Source organism: Acartia tonsa, chromosome 10 (genome assembly GCF_053477335.1).
Source record: "Acartia tonsa isolate MP-2025a chromosome 10, ASM5347733v1, whole genome shotgun sequence".
NCBI lineage: Eukaryota > Metazoa > Arthropoda > Copepoda > Calanoida > Acartiidae > Acartia > Acartia tonsa.
The window spans coordinates 17,453,138-17,478,044 of NC_137269.1; the positions used below are offsets into that span (position 1 = coordinate 17,453,138).

Here is a 24,907-nt window from a genome sequence, read left to right on the forward strand (position 1 = left end):
CGAATGAACCTGACCAGCCCCGAGGGCGAAGAAACTGCGCCTGCATCCAGTAGCCAGCCTGCCAGCAGCAAGGTGACCAACACGATGGAGACCACCAGCCCAGTGGAGAAACCTGCAGAGGTGTATACCAGGCGGCTGTTGGTCCAAGCCCCCTCATGTGCTGTGCCACCCCTGGAGGTTGCCAGGGTGGCCTCAGAGGTACACATCCAACGGCCAGAAGATCCAACAGGACCAGCTACTCCAGCAGATATAGCCGATTCCGTTAGACCTGGGGAGGGCTGGAGTCCACCCCCGTCCAGCAACTGGTATCCTGGCGGACCCATTCCACAAGGACAACAAACTGAAGGCCGCAACCACTGTCGGAAGTCTGGCGGTGCAGACAACCCCTCCAGCCTTCCGAGGGGAGAGTTGTGGTATGCGGCAGCTCTGGACCATGCAGAAACCAAGACATTATAGTGATGCTACGCACCTAGTTAAATCCTGTTATTCTACAATTATGAAGCCACCTGAAAAGATGTCAGATAACGGTACTGATTTTATCTCTCAGTTGTCCTGCAAATGGAGGGAGGGGTGTTACCCCTCCCTCTCCCATCTTAAGCACCGGAACCTTCCCCTTCAACCACCAAGTTATCAGCACCACCTCAACCCTGAGGATAAAGGATCTAAACCTGCCCTCACCTGATAGAATCACCCCCACACAGACTGTTGTTGTCACCAGTAATCATCAAACCTTCCCTCTTTAGTACCCAGACCTACCACTCAACCCCTCTATGCTTATCTACCTATTGTGCTGCTCCATGGGCTATCCTGCCTGCCCCAGACAGGGATAGCCATCTACCTAACCATTGCAATTATCTATGTTTTACTGTATGATTTATCTTTAACCATCTTTATTCCTAATCCATATGTATTTATATTATGGTTAACTGTATTCTTAATTCCCCCCACCCTTTCCAGGGATGGGGAATCATGATTGCCCAAACTGACTATTGTATATGTATTATAATGCTTTTATGTTATGTTCATTTATTCCTATCCATGTAGTTATTGTTTGTTGTATATAGCTTTAGTATCCTTTAAACCTCCAATAAAGTGACAACTGAAATAGATGTTGATTCTTGTCTAGTGAATGCTAGAGAAGCGTAGCTTCTCTATAGTAAGGTGTCCACGTCTGTTCACACTGCCGTAGTCTTTATTCGAACTCTGGTGTCTGCCATTTACCCTAGGCGGATACCACAGTAACACTGATAATGATTACTTACGCCTTTTCTTTTACCTTAGAAATAACTTAACAGACTCAATAACAAAAATGGCAATATTAAGATGGAATTTGAAAATTTAATTTACACCAGCTTAAAAAAATTATAAGCTAATTTTGGGCACAAAGTTAGAATGTCAATAAATGATTATATTTTTGCAATAAAACACCCCTTTTCATAGTTAAAATAATAGTTTTTTTTCATGATTATCCTTAACTTACTATTTACATTACTTATTTTTGCTGGGACACTTTTTATTTGAAAATTTGAACGCGAAAAAATCGTGCAAACGACCAACCATGGAAACTGGCAAAATATTTTCTTCAAGATAAGACAACTTATAAAATAAAGATATGGCTTATGTTGTTTATTTAGAGTGTTTACTGGTGTCCAAGTGTCAAGGAGTCAAAGATGATGAAGATTTTCATTTTTGCCGTTTTAGCCCTTTCTTCCTTTGCTGCCATTGAGGCACGCAAGTGCTTAAGTAAGTTTTTTTTATGCTGATTCAAAAAACTGTTATAAATTTTCTTAAATGCTTAATTTTTCTTATGTTTAGAATTTAAAAATCTTTAAAAGCATTTTATTAAATGTTCTTTTATTTTCCTCTCTTGTCGGAAGCCGCGTCTGCAGCCAAGAAATCACAGAAAGATAAAATGCCCCCCCCTCCCCCCCAAAAAATATTTTCTACTTCTTCGTTTTAAAACTTAAATAGAAAATGGGATATCGACTCTATTCCCGCCAGCAGTGCCTCTTGAAGCATTAAGAGGCGTAGCCGTTAGTTATGATTAAATAATTTTAATAGAAATTGAGTCAGTCTTTCAATTAGAACAGAATAAAAGACAGACATGGACACTCATAGATTAGCTTTACTACTAAAAAACGCATTCCACCCTTTAAGCAGAAATAAGATTGTGAATGTTTAATTTTTTGAGGTTCTATTAAACAAATTTAATATACAAACATACAAGGCGGTTTTCCTTATATTGCATCTGAATTAAAGGGTGTGCAAAAAATGCGGACTTTTTAAAAATTGAAATTGCGCGGCTTGTGTTAATAGTAGTAAAATTTTACGCATACCGATAGAACCGCTAAGAAGTCTATTTTTTGGAAATATAAGAACGATTTCTCTGCTACGTATAGTTACGGAGCTACGTGTTAAAATGTCCCAACTGATGTAAAACTTGACTTGCGAGTAAATTTTAAATATAACCAAAAATTAGAGAAGATATTTTGCAAAAAGAGATGCCTACATTTTTTAATTTCGAATTGCGCGGCTTGTGTTAATAGTAGAAAAATGTTAAGCATACCGTTAGAACCGCTCTGAACTTTTTTTTTGAAATATAAGAACGGTTCCTGTGCTACAAATAATTTATGAGCCAGATGGTAAAATGTCCCAAAATTTACTCACAAGTCAAGTTTTAAGTCAGTTGGGACATTTTAACATGTAGCTCATAAACTATGCGTAGCACAGGAATTGTTTTTATTTTTCCTAAAAATAGACTTCTTAGCAATTCTAACGGTAGGCGTTGTATTTTTCTACTATAAACACAAGCCGCGCAATTTTAATTTTAAAAATGTCCGATTTTTTTTGCACACCCTTTACAAATAACCTTTTTAATAAAAAACATACTTTCGATGCTTATCTTAGGTAAGATGTTTAACCATTGATTTTCATCCTAGCTTGTGGCTCCATTGCTGGTGCGATAGATAAGAAGTGCGAAGGAACAGTTTCTGCTGCTGATGCTGCTAGTCAAACGTCAATGGAGGTAGGTTTTAAATCATATTCAACTAGATTAGTCATGTATTGCATCGTATTATAGGCAGCTTCCTGTAGATTTTAAATGGAAATTAAGCACGATTTTTTCAGTATTATTGAGAACCAGTTCAAATCCAGTGAATATCAATGGGTTTCATAGCCAAATTGTAAAGCAATTTTCTGTTCTAAGAGCATGAAATAGGAATGGGAGAGGACTTAATCAAGAACAGCTATTTCTCGCATTATATTATAAACAGCTTTCTGTGGATATAAAAATGTGCAATTATAAGATTAAAAGGCACGGGCTAAAAAACGGGTTTTAATCTAATGATTGTACATTTTCATATTTGTAAAAAACTGGATATAATCCAATGCTAGACATATTTTTTTCGTATGGCTGAGAACCGGTTCTAATATACCGGATATTAATCGGTTTCAAATGAATACGAGAAAAGGATTTACAGCTCTTTATAAAACCTTCATTAAACTGTTTTTAATCTATTTTTGAAAGATATATCAAAAACATACTCTGACACCTGTAGAATCTGCAAAGTTAGAAATAAGAATAATTCCCTAAAAAATTGATGTGTGTAATTATTTTTATTTCTAACTCTGATTCTATATCTGTCCGAGTATATTTTAGATATACCTTTTAAAAATGGATTAAAATAGTTTTAGTAAACAAAACCATCTAATTTACAACAAATTATCTATGATTCTTTTAAAATTTTTCAGTGTGAAAAAGGAAGTGACAAGTGTTTTGTAACTTTCAGTGGTACTATCACTGATGTTTGGGCCAGTAAGTAAAATTTTTATAATCCTATTATGTAAAGCTTTTAGGCTATTTTTCTGCCCTTCGAAAATAGAGTCCATAGATACTAGTCACTATTGTATTAAATTTTTTGTTTAACTTGAATCAAAACCAAAGAACAGTTATTAATTTTCAAGAAAAGCTTACTTTTGGCCAGTAGCAAGAACAGGGGGTTGTGTACACCACACCCTTATATCTTGACAACACTCTTACAACTTTTAAAATCTCCCCCTAAAGCTTTAGAGGGTGAAATACAAGACATAAAAGGATATATGCTTTGAAAAAAATAATCATATGTTAATAAACATTTTTTTTTAGGAGGCTGTTGTGTTGTGGATGGTAAAGACACTTGCAAAGGAATATTTTTAAAAATCATTTTTGGAATCATTCTTAAATCCTTCTTTCTAAAAGCTAAAAGACTGTTAAATATGTTCTAAACCCAAGTAAGTGTAATAATGATGAGAAGTTTGACATAAAGTTCCTATCTTGAATAGGAGCCAAGAAAATTGCGGAAAGATGGACGGATGGAGGGACAGACAGGCCGGCAAAATAAAGAGTAGCTACTTAATAAAGTATTTGCTACAGAATTCCTATCACCTGTGTAAGCTTGGTTTAAATAAAAAATATTTGATACAAACAGCTTGGGAGGGACAAAGCCTGATTAAGTTTAAAACCTGTAACAACGCTGATAACTGCAACACCATGGATCCCAGGTAAATTAGTTTTCAGTGTTTGGCAGCTCCACACATGTTTTGTGCTCGGCTGCAAGTGGGAAAAAAAAGTTAGTCGAGGAAAATTTAAGTTTTGATCAAATGTGAATAGGTTTTGGTACATGTTCATCGGTCTATCTATGATAATGCTAAAAAACATAAATAATTCACATAAAAAATTCACATTTTTGTCTGTAGCGAAGGATCTCGCTAACCACTGAACTGATATGGTTCTCTTTTATAGTGAAACTTCCTATAGGTCAGGGGTAGGTTTATAACTATTTGAGGGGAGGGTATTCCTCTCAAGAGTATATGGATTATTCGCAGTAAAAATTTAGCCGTCTATCTTGAATGCCAGGTGAGAAATTCATGTTACCTTTTCCCACAGGAAAACTTCTTAAAAGTAAAGTAAGGAAAATTAATTTTCCCCTATGCAAACTACTCCCCCCCCCTCTATCTTGAATTACGATTTTTTTAAGAGCACCCTCTCCTCTTTCTGAATTGAGAAGCTTTCTATTTGTCTTTATTACAATATCAAATTATTTAGGAGCGGCAACGGAGCCTCAACCCTGTCTGTGCAAGGTAACATATTTCTAGTAACACTAGTAACTACAAAACAGATTAATATCCGGTGGATTAGATCCAGTTCTCAGCCATACTGAAAAATTATATATAGAATCGTAATATAATCAGTTTTCTAAGTTAGCACGTGCCTTCGGCATCTCGGGGCTAACAAAACTGATTTTAATCGCCTCGTTTTATTGCACTGCAGCATTACAGGCCTAAATGACCATTAGCATCACGTTAACAAAATATGGCCCTACTTATATTAGAAATAGTGTACATATTTAATAGTAATAATTTTAAAATAAACTTAGCCTTATTAATCACAATATTCTAAGTTAGGGGCGCTTGCACTTTGTTGATGCTGGTACAAAGTGTTTGCAATATTTAAAATAATTTAATAATTTATTATTATGATATTTGCATATAATATATAGACAATTGTAGGTTAGGCTTGCTGCTGCGTTGAACAGGTTGCTGTGTCCACTTTAAAGGTTCACCTTAGCCGAAAACAGGTCGGCTCTTAGAGGTCTGCTTTTACTGCAGTACCCTTCTGGGGTTCCAGGTGGGGGCTAGCTGTCCAACAAAGGTGCTGCGGTTGCAGCTGGGTATGTGTGTGTGGAGGTGTGTGTACTTCGACGTTGTCAGGCCATTCACTGCTGCGTGCCAGTGTGAACCCGTGCCGTCAGCGACTTCAGGGGGGTGCTGTGTTGCGGTGTGGTGGGTGTGCCAAGTGCCGTGTCCCTGTGACTTCCAAATTCTCCAATTGGTCAGGTATCTAAAAATAGTAGAATTTGGCTGCCCCCAGGGGGGGACAGATATAAAAAGATATAAATAGTTAGATGTTTTGAGACAGTCCTTTTAAGAGTAAGATGAAAAAAATGTAATTTAGTTTACCATTTTTCAGTGGTGGGACATATTTATTCATGTGTACTTTTATTAAAGTATATTGTACGTTGAGTACAAAAAGTGGATAGAAATAATGTTGGTTTAATCAGATATGATACATAATTATGTATAGACGTTGACTTAGTATGATTAATAAAAAATCAAAAAAAATATATGCTAAATAATGCATAAGATAGTAAAATAATAATAAGTAAACTTAGAAGTAAATATTACGAGCGAAAGTAGAATTAACTAAGATTAGATGGGGTTACGATTAATTGGATTTCTAAAGAAATGCTACAAAAAAAAGAGAGGACTACAAAAATGACTTCATGCAGCATTTGTTCCATAGTTCTTCTTATCCCTTATTTTCCTGAAAAATAAGTTTATTAGTTTATGTTATTAATGAGGTGGGTAAATAGTTTTTTGGAGAATAATTTCTTGTTCTCAATATTCTTTATATTTGCTGGCAAATTATTAAATATACGAGGAAATTTATATAATGGAGTATTCATAATGTAAGTGTTAATATTAGTTCTAGTAGCAAAGTCTTCATTGTTTCTTGTTGGGTAATTATGAACATTATTTGTGAAATGCCAACAATCATTAAAAACTTTTGGGGCTTGGTTATATCTAAATGAGTGCATAAATTTACACACATTGTATGTCATAAGTTCATTTACGGGAAGTATTCCATATTGTTTAAAAAGAGGGGATGTAGGTTCTCTGTTATTTTTAGTTTTTGCAATTATTCTAATGCATGATTTTTGAAGGATTTTAATTGGTTTTAGTGTTTCTTGGTTTACTCCCGTAAATAACATTATGCCATACTCAATTATACTCTTGCAGTATGATGAATATAAAATCTTTAGATGGCGTTTATTTAGTAAATCTTTCATGATTTTTAACGAGAATACGGCTTTTTGCAATCTAAGGTGTAGGTTGTCAAAATGTTTCTTATAATTCATTTTTTCATCTAGTGTAATTCCTAGATGTTTGGCACTCTGGTCGTCCTTGTTCTGATTAGCATTGCAAACAAGCGAAAGTTTATTGATTTTGCTTTGGTTATTTTCACCAAAGGAATTTGTATTAATATAGACAGGAAAATCATTTTTTAAATTAATTTCTTCTTGAGAAAAATTCTGACGTGGGGTGGTAAAAATGATTACTTTCGTCTTTTTTGCATTGATGATCAGACGATTGGACGCATACCACTGTACAATATGTGGTAAAGTGTCATTTAGTGCATTTATTAAGTCATTCAGGTTGTCTTTAATTAAAAGGGTTAAGGAATCATCTGCAAATAAATTAAAAATTGCATTGGCAATGGCATTTTCGATATCATTGATAAAGATTAAAAAAAATAATGGGCCTAAAACTGAGCCTTGTAAAATGCCCAGTAAGATCTCACGAAGGGAACTGCATTTCCCCTTAAAGTAAACAAATTGTTTTCTATTAGAAAAATAAGATTTAATTAGATTTAATGTTTGACCTCTAATGCCATAATGGTAAAGTTTACTGAATAATATTTGATGATCAATAGTGTCAAAGCACTTTTGAATGTCGATCAGTACTGCACCACAAATTTTTCCTTCTGCTTGAGTGTTTGCAATTAAGTTGCTCAAGTTAAGGAGATTGTGTACAGTACTGATCGACTTTCTGAATCCAAATTGCCTATCACTAAAAAAATGATTTTCTTCTAAGAATTCTAGGATGTTATTGTAAATGATTTTTTCAAGGGGTTTGGAGAAATTATTTACAAGGCTAAGACATCTATAATTATCAGGGGTGGAGGGATCTCCCGCCTTAAATAGGGTTATACATTTGGATATTTTCATACCTTCAGGGAAGGTACCACTGGAAATAGCTAGGTTATAAATTGCATTTAGGGGAACTGAAAGGGGTGCCGCACAATTTATTATGGTTTTCATTGAAATGTCATTTGCATCACATGATGTTTTTGGGAAACAACTGGTTATTGCATTAAAAGTTGTAAGTTCATCTAAAGGGGGGATGAAAATTGTGTCATCAATTCTATTTGGTAGAAAATCATAATAATTGTGGTTAGTAATAGGAATTTGATCTAATAAACTGGTTCCTAGAGTTGTAAAATAAAGGTTAAATTGATTGGCAATTTCTATTGGATCTGTAATTTTAACATTATTGATCAGCAGATGTTCAGTATCAATTTTATTTTTATTTATATTTAAAGCTTCTTTTAAAACTGACCAGATTTTCCTCCCATCTTTCCCAGCCTTAATTATTGCATTTTGGAAATAGTTTTGTTTGGCCCTAGTAAAACAACGTCTTAATTCATTTCTATAACGTTTATATGCAAGAATGTTGTCTTCAGATTTGTCTTTGTGTTGTTTATTGTATAGTAGATGTTTAAAGTTTCTACATTTTAGAAGATGGTCATTTACATGATTTTGATGGTGGGTGGTCTTTTTTTTGGGTTGAATGGTTTTTTTTGGACAATATACATCATAAAGACCCCTGAAGACATCATAGAATTTGTTATAAGCTAAATTTACATCGGTAGCATGGATAATTTCGTCCCAGTTTTGTCTATTTAATGCTTCTGATAGGGAGCGAAGATTTTCTTCAAATAAGGCACGTTTTTCAAAGCTATCATTTGATTTTTGTTTAGGAATTTTTGTTTTGAAAATATTACACAAAATAAAATGATCAGAGATGTCGGAAATTATAGTTAAAGATTTTTCATGGTTGGGTATGTAATTTTTCATAAAGAATACATCAATGAGGGAAAAGGAATGCGTAGTTACGCGAGTGGCTCTAAGTTGTGTATTTAAAAACCCAAAAGTTGTCATTATATCAACAAACCTACTAGCATTACTTGTAGAGTAGGTCTCAAAAATGTTTAGATTAATATCTCCGCATATAAAAATTGGTAAGTTAATATCATTTACTTGTTGCATTAGATCAAGAAAAATATCAAAAAATTGTTCAAGCTGCTGGGAGGTTTCATGGGGGGGACGGTAGATGTTAATCATAATAAAGTGTAGATTATTGTAGGAGATTTTTAGACACATGCATTCAAAAATGCCTTCTATAAAATAATTTTCAAATAATTCTTTATGCTTAAATTTGTTATATAAATAAAAACCTATGCCGCCTCCTTTGGATTTGATTCTGTTTTTACCAGTCCAATTATATTCATTTAATTTAATATAATCCAAGTTAATTTTAGAACTAATCCAAGTTTCTTGGAGACATAGGACACTTGGAAAAATATTTTTATTGTTTAAATTATAAATAAAACATGAAAGATCATTATGCTTTGCAAATAATGATTGAGTGTTAAGTGAATCTTATAATTGTACAATTTTATATCCGCGCAAAGCTGTTTATAATACAATGTCATAAATAACTATTAGTGACACTGAAAAGTGCCTTACGTCTCACATGTATTGGAAAAAAATTCATTTGCACATGAAAGCAATGATTGAATTAGAGAAAGATTTAATTTCCAGTTTCAAATTTTATTTATCTTTTTTGTTTCTTAATGAAGTTGTTTGATCTTTTCAACACCGTAATAATCGATATATAATTATTTAAATATTTCACCAGATTTTTGCATACTCTAATAAGATTGTATATCCATTTCAGCTGGCTAATATAACGATTCCACGCTATCCACCCCTTTTACCCCATCCCCTCTCCTCCTAATAGAGGAACATACTGCCCATATGTAGTATAGTAGCTACCTAAATAGACGACAAATATCCCCTGTCATAATATCCACGTATAAAATATTCATTGCTGAAATATCTTACAATAATCTACATGATTATTCGGATCATAGAAAGAAAACGAAGTAGCGGTTCATCGTATTTTTACAGTAGCTTTTGATAGATTATTATAGGTTAGGTTAGGTAAATGTTAATGAATGCCCCCACAGGATTAGGAAATAGGCCCCACGCAGGGACTAGAAATAGGAGAAAAGCTACTCTGAAAATACCACGAAACCCTCTACTTTGATTTCTTTCCATGATCCGATTATTCATTAGCAACTTTTTTTTTCAGGATTTGTTGTGTGTGCCCTTCTGTTGACCACTCTCTCCCAGATTATCAACTAACTTCACAAACAATATACCCTGCTAACCTCTGGTGCTGGCATTATACAACTTATAGTAATGTGAAATATTACCAACATGTTAAGTTATAGGTTTTAATATTCAGACTTGGATTAGCTTTTATAACATTATGTTAGTGTATTGAATTTAAGCAAAGCAAAGTAAAATCCATTTGTCGACATAAACCATCAAAATTTAATGTCAACAAAATGCTTCCACAGTCAACAGGGTACTAAGAAATATTTATAACAAATAATCATATTTTATTGTAAAAAAATATTTAAAGGAAAAACTTAATACTAAAAGAAATGTAAAACAAATTTTTGCAATTTAAAATATTAAATATTTTGAAATAAATGATTGCATAAATTAGTGTTTTTTTTCCCAGTATGGCTTCGAAACCGATTTATATCCGGTGGATTAGAACCGGTTCTCAGCCTTATCGAAAAATTATGTATTGCATCGTATTATATACAGTTTTCTAAAAATATCAAAATTTACAATCATAAGATTAAAACCATTTTTATACCTGAGGAAAGCTGTTTATAATACAATGCGATAAATGACTATTCAATATCCACATTTTATAAACGTTATTTCTCCATTTGCTGTTGAAATGTTTTTTTTTTAAGAGATAAGAATGCTACAGGTTTGATAAGTTAACATGGAATAAAATATATAGAATTAGAAGTCCAGTATGGCTTCCAAACCGATTAATATCCTTGATTAGAACTGGTTCTCAGTCTTACTGAAAAAATTATGTGTAGAAGTTTTTCACTAATATCAAATTAGAAATCATAAAATTTCCATTTTTGTTAGCCCGGTGAATATCTATTTTATTTTAGTATCCGCGGAAGGGTGTTTATAGTATGATGCGATAAACAACTTTTACACTTTTAAAAAATATATCTTTGATTAAAATAGAGAAGTAAACTGTTTCTTCAGAAAGAAGTGAGTAAATTAATCAAATAAAGTAAAATTAATTAAATTAGAAATAAAAAACATCACTAAACCTTGTAAGGTAATGTGGCACTTTTATATTGTGTCTGAGTAACATACGAAAGTACGTTCGAACATCCCTAATTATAGAAAAGCTGACCCACTAAAAATACTATTAGCGTGCTTTCTCTAAAAGTGCCTTGCGAGAACAGAAAATCCTCCTCCTTTATTTTTAAAATTTATAGAAAATATGGAGTGGTTATTTTTTCTTTATGTCTAACCCTTGTGGAGGGCCCTAACCCTGTTGGGCTATCCTTTTCCAAATTTAACTTAACATGGGGTAAAAAAAGCAAACAAAAAGCTACACTCCCCCCCCCCCTCCTGGTTTTTAGTTTATTTAAAATTAAGGAGGGGTGTTTCTGTGCTAGGCACTTTAAGCAAAACCCCCTTTATTGAATTATTTTCTCTAATCAAATATTTTTTCGGGAGTTGAGGGAGAATAACTTAAACACCCCATTAAAAAAAAATTTCTGGTGTTTATTCTATCATATGTATATCATCTAAGCGTATCTCTAATTACTCATAAGATATAAAACATCCTATCTATTAATTGTGTACAAAGTTTTAGTACGTTTATAATCATCAAACGAAGAACAAAATGAAATATTTGTTGAGCGCAATCTTTGTCTGTTCATCTGTTTTTGCTGCCGTTCAAGCTTTTCAGTGCATCAGTAAGTAAGATTTCTCTTATTTCTTTTAGAAGCTCAGCTTTTCAATAATTTTATCTTCATGTTTGCAGAGCTCCGCTGTTGCGCGTCAGCTGCGATTCCTGATTCTAGGATCTCTATAAACCCCTAACCGATTTAGTTTTCCACTTCAGTAAAGTTCTGCTTAGAACCGGAATGGTTTTAGGCTATTGGGATATATTTGGGTAATTGTCTGTTCCCTAATTCTCCCTCTAAATAAAAGCCCATAAACTTGGAACTTTTACCTTATCTTGATTGGTTGGTACAAACAACAGTGTTCAAACTTATGGCTTAGTAACGAATAATATCCGCTGTATTAGCACTGGCTCTCAGCCATACTGAAAAATCATGTATATTATCGTATTACAGACAATTTTTTACGAATATTTTAATAAAAATCATAAAATTTAAAGCAGTCATGTTATTAATACTTGTTTTAATCATATAATTTTGATATCCGCGGAAAGCTGTCTATAATACAATGAGGTAAATAACTATACAAAAATCAGTAATTTATATTCAATAACATTTTAAAAACTGTTTAACAAAAATTAAGAATGCGAGTCCGGAGGTGATACACCGAACAAACAATGCGAAGGAAATATAACTGGAAGTGCCAATATCAATAGCATGCTAGAACCTGTAAGTCTTATTCTAAAAGCGAGACTTTCCTATATAAAAAACAAGTCTGTCTATCTGTAGTTTGGTTATCTCTTTTCGTTTTATTTATATATGTTATAATTGTCCTATAGATTTTAAACTTATTTTTGCTCTTTACCTGTATGACCCTGCCAGGTTTGCTGGCATTCTGTACCCGCAAAGATGAAAATATTTAAAAAATCTCCACTCTCAGTTATATGTCATACCCATATTTAAAAAAAGTCACTTAGTTGAGAGTGGGGCGTTCAATGCCCCCCCCCCTCGACTGTTAAAGGTTAATTGTGGCCCTCTACTATGGATGTTGTCATCCTTTTTTTCTTTATAATAATAGACGCCTGAAAAATTTACTTATCGAACTTGCTCTCATTGATAAAATTAAGAGAGAGCCCAGGGTGGGGTCCACTCCCCACTGGAGATAAAAACAACTGTAAGAAAAATTTTAAATAGTAGGAGGAATGGGGGCATATCATTTGGGGACCAAAAGATAGAAGTTATAAAAGAAATTACATTCAGAAATAAAATTGAAATAGAAAGAGCTGTTATGATCTGAAGAATACTTTTTGTTTTAGTGTACCAAAGGAGGAGAAACTTGTTATGTCAAATATGTAAAACTCGGAGCTTGGGAAAGTAAGTAAATCAGTGAGGCTTCTTTAGTACAGCCGCTGTTCTTTTTTTAGTAAAAAAAGCTTCTCTTTAATTTAAAATGTTCGTTCTTATGTTTATCAAAAAACGGTATTGTTTCATCCGTAGGACTTTTAGTCATGCTACAAACGACCATTACATACTATATGCAAAAAGTTTTGTAATTTTTACTGCACTTTAACTCATTTTGTCCTTTGCTCAATACATAATTTTTGTGATTAACTTCTAATGCTATCATCCTTGTTGTCTGATTTTCCCTTTTCATGCTATGTCCGTCCGTTCGTTGGACTGTTCGTCCTTATGTCACAAAGTTTGTTACAACATGAAAGTATTTTAGCCTATAAGGTTTCTTGATTTTTCAGTACCTTTACTTACAATTTATTTAATATGTACTTTTTTGCAAGTTATGTTTATCTAGAAGTAAATTTAATTTTAGAATAAACATATGCATTAGGTGAATTTTTGGGTCCAATGCATCCGTAAGCAGCCGGCGGGAAACGTCGGCGGATTTTAGCAAAATTTTATTAGGTCATCTTTAAGTTAAAAGAAATGGACATAGGTGCCGTTCAGATTTTGCTGGAGACCTGGAGAATTATGGCCTACAGGACCATACCTGGAACTTATTGGACACCTATATTTTATTTTATTTTGTACTATTACATGAAAAATTATCAAAATTTTTTTCAACCAAGCTATTATTCTTCTAAAAAATAGCATTTACTTTTATGCACTTCATTTCAAAAGACTGTTATCTTGAATGAAATCATTTTTAGATGTAGGGGTTAATGAAGAATTAGTTGTCTTGCAATTATACATCTATACTTATAAATCTGTTATTCCAATTAAATAATCAATTTTTTGTTTAGGGGGATGTTGTACTATTGGTCCAGATGGAAAAAATACATGCCTAGGAAAATAATGTTTTATCTATATAATCAAATTATTATAGTTTAATAAGTTAAAAAGTCAAACATTCACAAACATTTTTCTTTGTAAAATTCATTTGCTATAGAAACTCAGGAATAAAGAATAGCCAACAAGCAAAATAAATCAAAAATAATATTTGATGGACAGATAAAAAGGTCGTCAATTTTACTTTGTGTTACCCCCCAACGACAGCTGAAAATAACACGATGCTAGACATAGTTTTTTTTGTATGGATGAGAACCGGTTCCTGTCCACCGGATTCGAATGAATACGAGAAAAACCTTTAATTTACTATAAACTATAAACATGGACAAAAATGACTTGATTAGAGAGTGATATTGGCCTGTGGGATCTTGCTACCTGTAAAACAGAAAAGTGCAACACAATGGACCCCAGGTAGGGGTATTCTATGAGAAGCTACTCTAAAACATATTATGCCCGTTTGATATATGGAATGTATTTTCCATGTATAAATAAGTTCATAGAAAATTTTTTCAGCGTAAAATGCTTACAAAAAGACATAATAAATCTGCTTATATAACACACTTTCTTTACAATAACAGAATATCAGATTAAAAATATCTTTCTATTTCAAGGAAAATTTATAAAATTATCAAAAATAGATATTTACATGAAGTAGGCAAAAAAAACCGTTTTATTTAAAAAGGGGATTTTACAGCCGTAAGTTTAACATAAAAGAATTTATTATTTTGATGTATAAGATTTTAAAAATTTCACAAAATTTGTAATCATAAAATGCTTTGCAGAATGGCAAAAAGCAAACAATTTAAAAGATTTATTGGAGGTTTTCTTAATTCTGTTGTAGATTGGGATCGAAGGATATTACCCACAATATTTCCTCTTCCCCCCTACAGAGTACATTTAAATATTCATAACATAAACTTATTTAAAATAAAATAAAATGCAACAAACATGCTATCAACGCATTTTTCTAAGCTCCTTATCTTCAAAACAAACAGTTAAATGACATGAAGATTGAAAACGAATATTCACTTTGAACTTCATTGAATCATTGTCAAATAAGTTTTTAAAAGACTGACTGTATTGCGCGTTTATACATCAACTGCTCGACTATTTGTGGCTATATGTTAAATCAGTTCTTTTCAAGGCAGCTTCTGATTATATATCTTTTTTAGATACAATATATTTAATATTTATAGACTTTTATTCTAAAGGTTTTGTTTATTAGAACCTTTTCATAAATAAATTTTAATAAAATGATGTATTAATATTCTTATAAAGATTATTATTACAAAAATTTTCCATTAATAGCGTTAAAATGTTTAAAATTGGCTACACCCCTTGAACTTTTAAAGGAGGAGGGGTCGATTCAAATGAAAAAATAGTTGGTGGTGCCTACGGCTCCCCCAAATTCGTTTGGGGGGGTAATAACCCCTTTACCCACCCCCCATTGGACGTCTATGCCCCCCCTTCTCCATTTTTTTGTTTAAGAAAAAGATATTTTTTTTTTGGGGGGGGGGGGCATTTTTTTAGTTGCGATTCCTCTTTTGAATGTGGTGGTAGATGTATTAAACTTTCGCTACCTATGAAAAGCTAAATTGTTAAAGAGAAACATAGCGGTTCTGCGGTTAGCTAGATTCTTCGGTACAGACTGACAGAATCACAGACATACTGTTACTCTTATCAGACCCACAAATTATGTACGTGAAGAAACTGAATCGAAAAATCAGCATGTGACGTCATAAAAATGAGGGAGATGAGTGGAGAAAGGGGAAAGAAAACCCCTAAAATAGAGATGGATGATCCCACATTTTTATGACGTCACACGCTGATCTTTTGAGTGACTTTCTTCACGTACCCAATTATTGCTACAGCACAAATTCCCTTTACTATTTGCTTCACTCTTAATTAAAAATACCCCACCCACCCCTGTCCTGGATAAAATGTTTATTTAAAAAAACATGCGCATTCAGTTTTTTTCATTTCCTGATTGATTTTTGTCCTCCAATTCCAAAATTATCTTTACCGAAATCCTAGCTGTTCTATAAGATCTCCAAAAATGCAAATTACTTTTGGCACTGTTTTTTAATATTTTTTCAATAAACTAATAAGAAATTTTGTTAAAAATATGTTTTGGTGAACAGTAAAAAGGGTTTATCACACCTTAGATTATACATTCCTTGAATGTCAACAAGACCTAACAGAATCAATAAGGAATACCTGCCATTTTGACCTTTATTAACTGTTAAACATAGCCATTTCTGGTTTTAACCAGAAAAGACATTGACGGAGCAGTTTTTTGGACTTGACTAAGAAAAACAAAGTTGTAGAACTCCTCTAGTAGTAAACCTTTATATAAAATATAGGTTTCAAGTCTATTTAAGGTTCCAGGTATGATCCTCCAGGTCTCCAGAAATCTTTAAAAGCCTTCTGTAACAGCAATTTTTGACTTAGATACTTCAAATTTTAGAATTAAGCTTTTCTTACATGTCTACATAACGTATTAAGATTTTTTTTTCTGCTGACTGCAGCGGCTGTCAGCTGCCAAGTACAGCTGGGGCCGCTAATACTTATGTTTTAAGATTTCTAATTTAAAAGAGGACTATCCACGAACAAGAGCAAGTGATTCTAAGCATCTTCCAGCATTGACCCATAGTATTTTTTTAGTAAATATACTAGGTTTATGTTTAATATTTGCTTTATTGACTAAAAAGTTAGGTTTCAACATGGTTTTAAATGAAAAAAAATATGAAATGCTAAGCATTGTTTGGTGCAATATCATCGAATGTTTTGATAAGTTCAAACTGTTGTTTAAAAGCTTTGACACAAAAGTATATTATTGTGATTAAAAATGTATATTTAGAAAAAGGGTTGATAACTTGTAAACAGTTTAATTAATGTACTTTTGCAATTTACAACATTTGATGCTTTTCTGCAGTGTTATTTTATTTTGTCCTTTGAACTCAACAAAGCATTTGATGATATTGCTTTAAAAATTGCTTTACATTTCAAAGTTTTTTTCATATAAAACCATGGTGAAACCTAACTTTTTAGTCGATAAAGCAAATATTAAACATAAACCTAGTATATTCACAAAAAAAATACTATGGGTCAATGCTGGAAGATTCTTAGAATCACTTGCTCTGGTTCGAAGATAGTCCTCTTTACTTAACCCATTAGTGCCGAGCGCCACTTTTATGGGCCGATCGAGCTGAAAGTTTCAGGGAAGCTTTATAATGGTCAAAACGGAATTCGTATTTTTTTGTTTTGCTCTAGTGGCGTGCACAGGAAAGTTGCAAAAAAACCCGGTTCGGCTCGGCCATAAATACCAACCAGGCATTATTACCCGTTTTTGGGCGGTTTTCGCCGGCGTTAAAACCCGGTTTTGCTGTAAAAACCCGGTTATTTCGACCAAAAATCGAAAAATGTAATTTTTGAACGCCAAAAGTGAGATGAACACTTTTTAGAACTTTGATACGATCCGAAATTGAAAACTACACAACCTCATGTAATCTATAGAGCTACAAGTATAATACGAAGCGATTTATTTCAAATTTAGTGTTTCGGCTATAGGTGCCGCCGTTTTCGGGTAAAAAAACCCGTTGCTCGAAGTTTTAAAAGACACACACTACAAAAAAAGAACATATAAAATTTGGGTGTTACATATCAGAAAACGAGAATAAAACTATTGGGTGACACCTATAGAGATTACTAGGGTTATTAGGGTGGCTCAAACCCTTACTAATGACGTAAACTGTTATTTTTATTGGTTGAAAAGTTAAAACCGGGTAATAAAAACCAAAACCGAGCCGGGTTTTAAAACTGTCGGGTATTTATGGCCAAGCCGAACCGGGTCATAATAGGGCGTAAAAAAACGATAAAAAAATCATATAAAAAATAATAATTTGAATAAAACGAATTCACAAATAGATGTACTTGTCAATAAGCATTAGATTTCACGAAAAAAATTAGCGACTTTACTATAAAAACAAAAAAGTTAGAAGGGGTATTTTTAATTTTCATGATTTTCAAATTTTGTTGAGCTATACCGGCAAACGGAAGTAAGCTAAACTGCCTGCTCCAGGGGGAAATGAAAGCCAGGGTAGTAGAGGGGGGATTCATACTGAGAATGATGCAATTATGAAGCCGGAAACCGGTTTTTTTTCCATTTTTCGGAACCGGGTTTTTATGCCCGGTTCGGCACTAATGGGTTAACAGTTTCTGAAAAAATTTGTTTTTCTAGCTTCAAAAATAAGAAAATGACAGCCTTATGAAATTGTTAAATAATAAAGGACCTTAAAACAAAGGTTGTGAAATAAAAGAGTGAAGGAAGCAAAAATTGAATTTGATTTACTTATAGTCAGAAATTCATTATCAAACAGGGGACATGTACACAAAGTGTTCTAGCCCTAATAGGAGCTGATAAAATATTGAGAAGGGGGGGGGGGGCGTTTTTTTAGTCTGAAAAAATGCTCCTTCAATGTCTTTTCTGGTCAAAACCAGAAATGGCTATGTTTAACAGTTAATAATGGTAAAAATGACAGGTTTTTTTTTATTGATTCTGTTATATTAATATTGAAAAATCTGTCCCAAAAGTAATATGCCCTATTTTCTCAGCTCCTATCAGGGCTAGAGGACTTTGTGTGCATGTCCCCTGTTTGATAATGAATTTCAGACCATAAGAAAGACAAAGTCAATTTTTGCGTCCTTTGTCCTTTTATTTAACGACCTTTGTTTTCAGGTTCTTTTTTACTTAAAAATTTCAAAAGGCCGCCATTTTCTTATTTTTGAAGCTAGAAAAAATTTTTTCTTCAGAAATGTATAGTTTTATGTAAATTTTATATTAGAAATCTTAAAGCAAAAGTTTTGGCAGCCGCAGCTGTACTTGGCAGCTGACAGCCGCTGCAGTCGGTGGAAAAACAGATCTTAATACATTATGTAGACATGTAAGAAAAGCTTAATTCTAAAATTTGAAGTCTCTAAGTAAAAAAATGCTGTCACAGGAGGCTTTTAAAGATTTCTGGAGACCTGGAGGATTATACCTGGAACCTTTAATTGACTTGAAACCTTATTTTATATAAGGGTTTACTACTAGAGGAGTTTTCTTAGTCAACTCCCAAAAACTGCTCCTTCAATGTCTTTTCTGGTTAAAACCAGAAATGGCTATGTTTAACAGTTAATAAAGGTCAGAATGGCAGGTATTCCTTATTGATTCTGTTAGGTCTTGTTGACATTCAAGGAATGTATAATCTAAGGTGTGATAAACCCTTTTTACTGTTCACTAAAACATGTTTTTAACAAAATTTCTTTATAGTTTAGGGAAAAATATTGAAAAATCAGTGCCAAAAGTAATTAGCATTTTTAAAGATCTTATAGAACAGCTAAGATTTCGGGAAAGATATTTTTGGAATTGGGGGACAAAAATCAATCAGGAAATGAAAAAAACTGAATGCGCATGTTTTTTTAAATAAACATTTTATCCAGGACAGGGGTGACCCCTTGTCGCTGGTTTCTTTATGTTAACATAAAAAATATCTTGCTAATTTAAAAATCATGTTAAATGATTATTTTTTTTTATAAATTCCATGTATCCTGTTATTCATTGGGGTTAATAGAAACAAATGTATTATTATAAAAATTTATTAAGACAATATAAATATTAGATCTTTTCATGAAAATACCCATTCTCGAATTTCATTCTTCTGCTAACCTAAAAAGTTACTTTAGGTGCCTAGAAATACATGTACAAAATTTCAGCTCTTTATCTCTACTGGCGACCTAGCGCCAGGCATGTAAAATATCAACAGATAACGGTAGCACGGCGGTTTTAACAATATCTCAGTAATGTGCAGGTTTTAAGCTCTTCTGCATATTTCAATTTAAACACATAAGGCCAAAGATATTATATCCAAAAAATCTTTTGTCAAAGTCTACTCTACACCTAGGGCCAGTCAGTTTTCTAAAATCATGCATTTTATACCTGTGAAAAATGAAATCGCCAGCGCTAGGTGTAGAGTAGACTTTGACAAAAGATTTTTGGGATATCATATCTTAGGCCTTATGTGTTTAAGTTGAAATTTGCAGAACACCTAAATTTACCTTCCAAGCCATTCTCTATGCATTTTAAATTTTTTAATGAAATAACGGGATTTCAAAACTGCCTTTTGAAAAGGCCTAAAAAGTATCTTTTTTTGTCCCTTTTTTCACTGTTTATAGTTACAACTTATTAAGATATTATTCTCAGTTAAAAAAAAATTGGCGCTTCCAGCACCAAAACCGGCAAAAACAGGCAGTTAAACTTCTGTACCCCTACTTAACCCCCTAACAGACCCCCCCCCCTCTATTTCGGCTCCTGTTACAGATAGAAACGTAAATTTTTTTTCTGGTGGTTATGTGTATTTTTAGAAAAAATTACTTTTCTATTCATAGCGGTCAGACCGCTCCTTATCCGCTTTTTTAGCGGCCAGCCGCTAAATATTAAAACTGCTGTAGAGCAGCCAATTTTGAAGCTAAGAAAACCAAATTTAATGACGAATTATTATTTTTTATAACAAAAAAATACCTTTTCTGACCATCGCCGAAAAACGACAAATAACGGAAACCGCCAATTTTGGCGGTAAAATGGCGGCGCTAAATAATATTTTTATCTGTTTTTAGTTACAATTTATTAAGATATTATTCTCAGTTAAAAAAAAATTTGCGCTTCTAGCACCAAAACCGGCAAAAACAGGCAGTTAAACTTCTGTGGGGTACTTAACCCCCTAACAGACCCCCCCCCTCTATCTCGGCTCCTGTTACAGATAGAGACATAAAACTTCTTTCTGGTGGTTCATGTTTATTTTTAGAGAAAATTACTTTTTCTAGTCATAGCGGTCAGACCGCTCCTTATCTGCTTTTTAGCAGCCAGCCGCTAAATATTAAAACTGCTGTAGAGCAGCCAATTTTAAAGCTAAGAAAACCAAATTTTATGACGAACTATTATTTTTTATAACAAAAAAATACCTTTTCTGACCATCGCCAAAAAAGACAAATAACAGAAACCGCCAATTTTGGCAGTAAAATGGCTGTTGGCGGCGCTAATTAATATTTTTATCTGTTTATGATCACAATAAAAGACTTCATACAAAAATTGGCTGATTAAGGTCCAGAAAGGGGCAACACAGTTAATTGTTGAAACTAATGTAACAGATTTTTATTTTAGTCAGATGCCAGACGCAGGCAATTAAATAAATTAACATTTAGAAATAGGAAAGAAAACAAAGTCATTCCTAATTAGGACAGAAGTCACTGGAAATTGATCTAATTGATCTAAGGAAGGCTACTTATGTCCTTCATCTAACAAAATCTAACTTAAGGGAGGTGACTTGTGTCCTTTGTCTGACAAATACTTACATTAGGAAGGCTGCTTATGTCCTTCATCTTGCAAAACTTAGCTTTTCTGTCCTTCACATAGCAAAACCTCACAAAACATAGCTTTTCTGTCCTTCACATAGCAAATTCTTGCAAAACATAGCAAATTCTTGCAAAACATAGCAAATTCTTGCAAAACATAGCAAATTCTTGCAAAACATAGCAAATTCTTGGAAAACTTAGCTTTTCTGTCCTTCAAATAGCTAATTCTTGCAAAACATATCAAATTCTTACAAAACATAGCAAATTCTTGCAAAACATAGCAAATTCTTGCAAAACATAGCAAATTCTTACAAAACATAGCAAATTCTTGCAAAACATACCAAATTCTTGCAAAACATAGCAAATTCTTGGAAAACTTAGCTTTTCTGTCCTTCACATAGCTAATTCTTGCAAAACATAGCAAATTCTTGGAAAACTTAGCTTTTCTTTCCTTCACATAGCATAGAATTTGCTATGTTTTGTAAGAATTTGCTATGTTTTGCAAGAATTTGCTATGTTTTGTAAGAATTTGAAAATCTAGCTCCTGGTTTATTTATAAGGTAGAAAATAAAATTTTTGTCTGAATGAAATTATTTATTTGGATTTCATATCCCCGCAACGCTTGATTCAGATATTTTGGCCACTAATGCAAAGAAAACTCTAAGACCTTGTGGACAAAAAAGTTTATAAAAATTATAAAAAAAACTAAAATAGTTTGCAGATGTGATTTAATGTGGGGGAAAAAAGTTGTTTCAAGGTTTCTAAGCATCTGACATATGCTAGGCACTAGATCTTTTCATGAAAATACCCATTCTTGAATTTCATTCTTCTGCTAACCTAAAAAGTTACTTTAGGGGCCTAGAAATACATGTACAAAATTTCAGCTCTTTATCTCTACTGGCGACCTAGCGCCAGGCATGTAAAATATCAACAGATAACGGTAGCACGGCGGTTTTAACAATATCTCAGTAATGTGCAGGTTTTAAGCTCTTCTGCATATTTCAATTTAAACACATAAGGCCAAAGATATTATATCCAAAAAATCTTTTGTCAAAGTCTACTCTACACCTAGCGCCAGTCAGTTTTCTAAAATCATGCATTTTATACCTGTGAAAAATGAAATTGCCAGCGCTAGGTGTAGAGTAGACTTTGACAAAAGATTTTTGGGATATCATATCTTAGGCCTTATGTGTTTAAGTTGAAATATGCAGAACACCTAAATTCACCTTCCAAGCCATTCTCTATGCATTTTAAATTTTTTAATGAAATAACGGGATTTCAAAACTGCCTTTTGAAAAGGCCTAAAAAGTATCTTTTTTTTGTCCCTTTCTAATAAATATATACAAAATAGAAGTCAATTAAATAGCTGGACGCCTCGTTTTACAGACACAATGGTTATAAAATACGTGGATATTGTGACAGGGGATTTTTTGTTGTCAATTTAGGTTCGCTACTATAGGTATCAGTTATTGGTAAATTCGTTCCTTCTTGTTCATTTGAGGATATAGGATAAAGAGATGGGGAGAGGTTTTTTTTGTTATATTAGCCAGCTGGAAGTATAACTTTATTAGAGTAAGTGAAAATCTACGGCACTATCTAAGTAATTCCATATCGATCATAGACACAGATCGGGTGGATTGTCCAATAATAAGGCAACTGTTTTTAGTTGTTGCAAGGTCACTTTTAATGTGTGTATAATGTGTTCCTGTAAATATATAAAAACCAGTGTACAATGACATGCATACACTGGATATAGAGTAGTTTGGATAATAAAAGAAATGAATGTGATATCTTAATAATAATTTGTATCTTTTTCTTTCAGGAGTGGAGCTGCTAGTTTCACATCACAAGGTAGGATTTAAATTAAAAAAAATATATACCTCTATGCCCTGCGGGGGCTCTAACCCTTCCCTTATTGATTTACTTAACCTAAACTTACCTGACATAAGCAGAATGTCCCCTTCGGCTGTTTATTATACTAGTTCCAAAAGTTTTACAATGACGTTTCTTAGTAGTTGACTTAACAACTTTCGGGACTCTTGAAATTTGATTGCTTGGTTTATTAAGTTGTTTGTCCAAATGTTTCAACCACTAACTACAGTAGGGTAATTTTGTGCAATATCATTGTACATCAACTTATCGGCCATTGTCTTATCCCCATAGATCCTTGGAAATAAGAAAAAATACTTTCATAAAAAATAGTTTACCTTGTCAAAATTGTTTGTATTATCGATATGCCAATTTAATGTCGACTTTGCGGCTGCCGTAATATGCTAATAATGAGATGCGAGGAAAACCGCCTAAATATTCTAAAGAACTATTATGTCAAGAATATTCTAATAGACTCAGAAACGTTTTTTCTTGAAAAATATATTAGATCCCCTCTCCCTTACTCCATAAATCTTTTTAGTAGTTATACTACCCCCCCCCCCCCAATTCAAATAAAAGCTATTTCAACTTAATTAATAAATATTTTACAAGAAGAATCTAAAATAAAATATGACAGATAGTGCATGGTTTATGAAGTTAAAAGATCAAACAAATATTTCTTTAAATTTTTAAAAGCGAAGCTTTTCTATAATTAGGGTCAGTCCGTCCGTCCGTACGTCCGTCCGTCCGTACGTCCGTCCGTCCGAGATAGATAGCTTTTATCCGTTAATTTAGGCATGTTAGAATTGTCCTATCGATTTCAAACTTTGCATGATGATTCCTGTAGTAGTTGGGTACGATTTAGAAAGCGTAGCAACTCTATAATCATTACCAGAATGTCCGTATGTCCATTTTAAACATGTTGATTTTTCTACTTTTTTAACAACAAATTTTCAAGTGTTTTAATTATCCGTTTGATCTGATTTTTGGTATATTGATTCCTGGGACAACAAAGAACAATATTATAAGCGTAGCAACTCTATAATCAAGTCCAAAAATGTAAGTATGTCCATAAATATTATCCTGTTTTTAAGCAGTTTTTCAACAAATTTACCTACAATTTTGATTCGACATTTATACATTTATGTTCCGATTTTTCAGTTCAGATACTATACAAGTGTTAATGTCCGTTTGTCCTACCGTTTCAGTGCTTCGCTTTTATGGATGTTGTCATCCTTGTTAAAATATATGTTTTAGGATTTATTGTTAGCGCTGTTTTGGTAGCTGCCATCCAATATATATTCTAGATGACCTCCTTGGATCAAGTTTTATAAATAGATGCGAAGCATTTATATAAATGTAGATTTGACTTAATTTCTTTTTTGATTTTCTATTTTTATGGATAGATTATTATAATTAAATATCAATTTCTTCAACTATTAAATAAATTTTTATTAAAACATGCTTATTTTAATGTTTACATGTACATTATTCAATTACTGATATTTTCAACAATTACTTTAATAGCTCTTAAAGGAGGTTAATATTGATTTTATTGAATGTATTTTTAAAAGCGAAGCTTTTCTATAATTAGGGTCGGTCCGTACGTCCGTCCGTCCGTCCGTCCGAGATAGTTAGCTTTTATTCGTTAATTTAGGCATGTTA

The 24,907-nt window shown here is 32.9% G+C and overlaps 2 protein-coding genes across 2 annotated transcripts; both read left to right on the forward strand.

Annotated features, from left to right (window-relative positions):
- Positions 1-1,606: 1,606 nt before the first annotated feature.
- LOC145329556 (uncharacterized) lies at positions 1,607-10,454 on the forward strand. The gene is made up of 7 exons (XM_080173829.1): positions 1,607-1,743; positions 2,940-3,025; positions 3,751-3,814; positions 4,145-4,181; positions 4,465-4,539; positions 5,084-5,118; positions 10,036-10,454. The coding sequence occupies exons 1-7, from the start codon at positions 1,671-1,673 to the stop codon at positions 10,086-10,088; spliced, it is 423 nt and encodes a 140-aa protein (XP_080029955.1). The 5' UTR covers positions 1,607-1,670; the 3' UTR covers positions 10,089-10,454.
- Positions 10,455-11,594: 1,140 nt separating this feature from the next.
- On the forward strand, positions 11,595-24,702 carry LOC145329557 (uncharacterized). The gene is made up of 7 exons (XM_080173830.1): positions 11,595-11,755; positions 12,327-12,412; positions 13,000-13,057; positions 13,939-13,980; positions 14,326-14,395; positions 23,196-23,224; positions 24,500-24,702. Exons 1-7 carry the CDS (start codon positions 11,683-11,685, stop codon positions 24,547-24,549), a joined length of 408 nt encoding a protein of 135 aa, XP_080029956.1. The 5' UTR covers positions 11,595-11,682; the 3' UTR covers positions 24,550-24,702.
- The last annotated feature ends 205 nt before the right edge of the window (positions 24,703-24,907 follow it).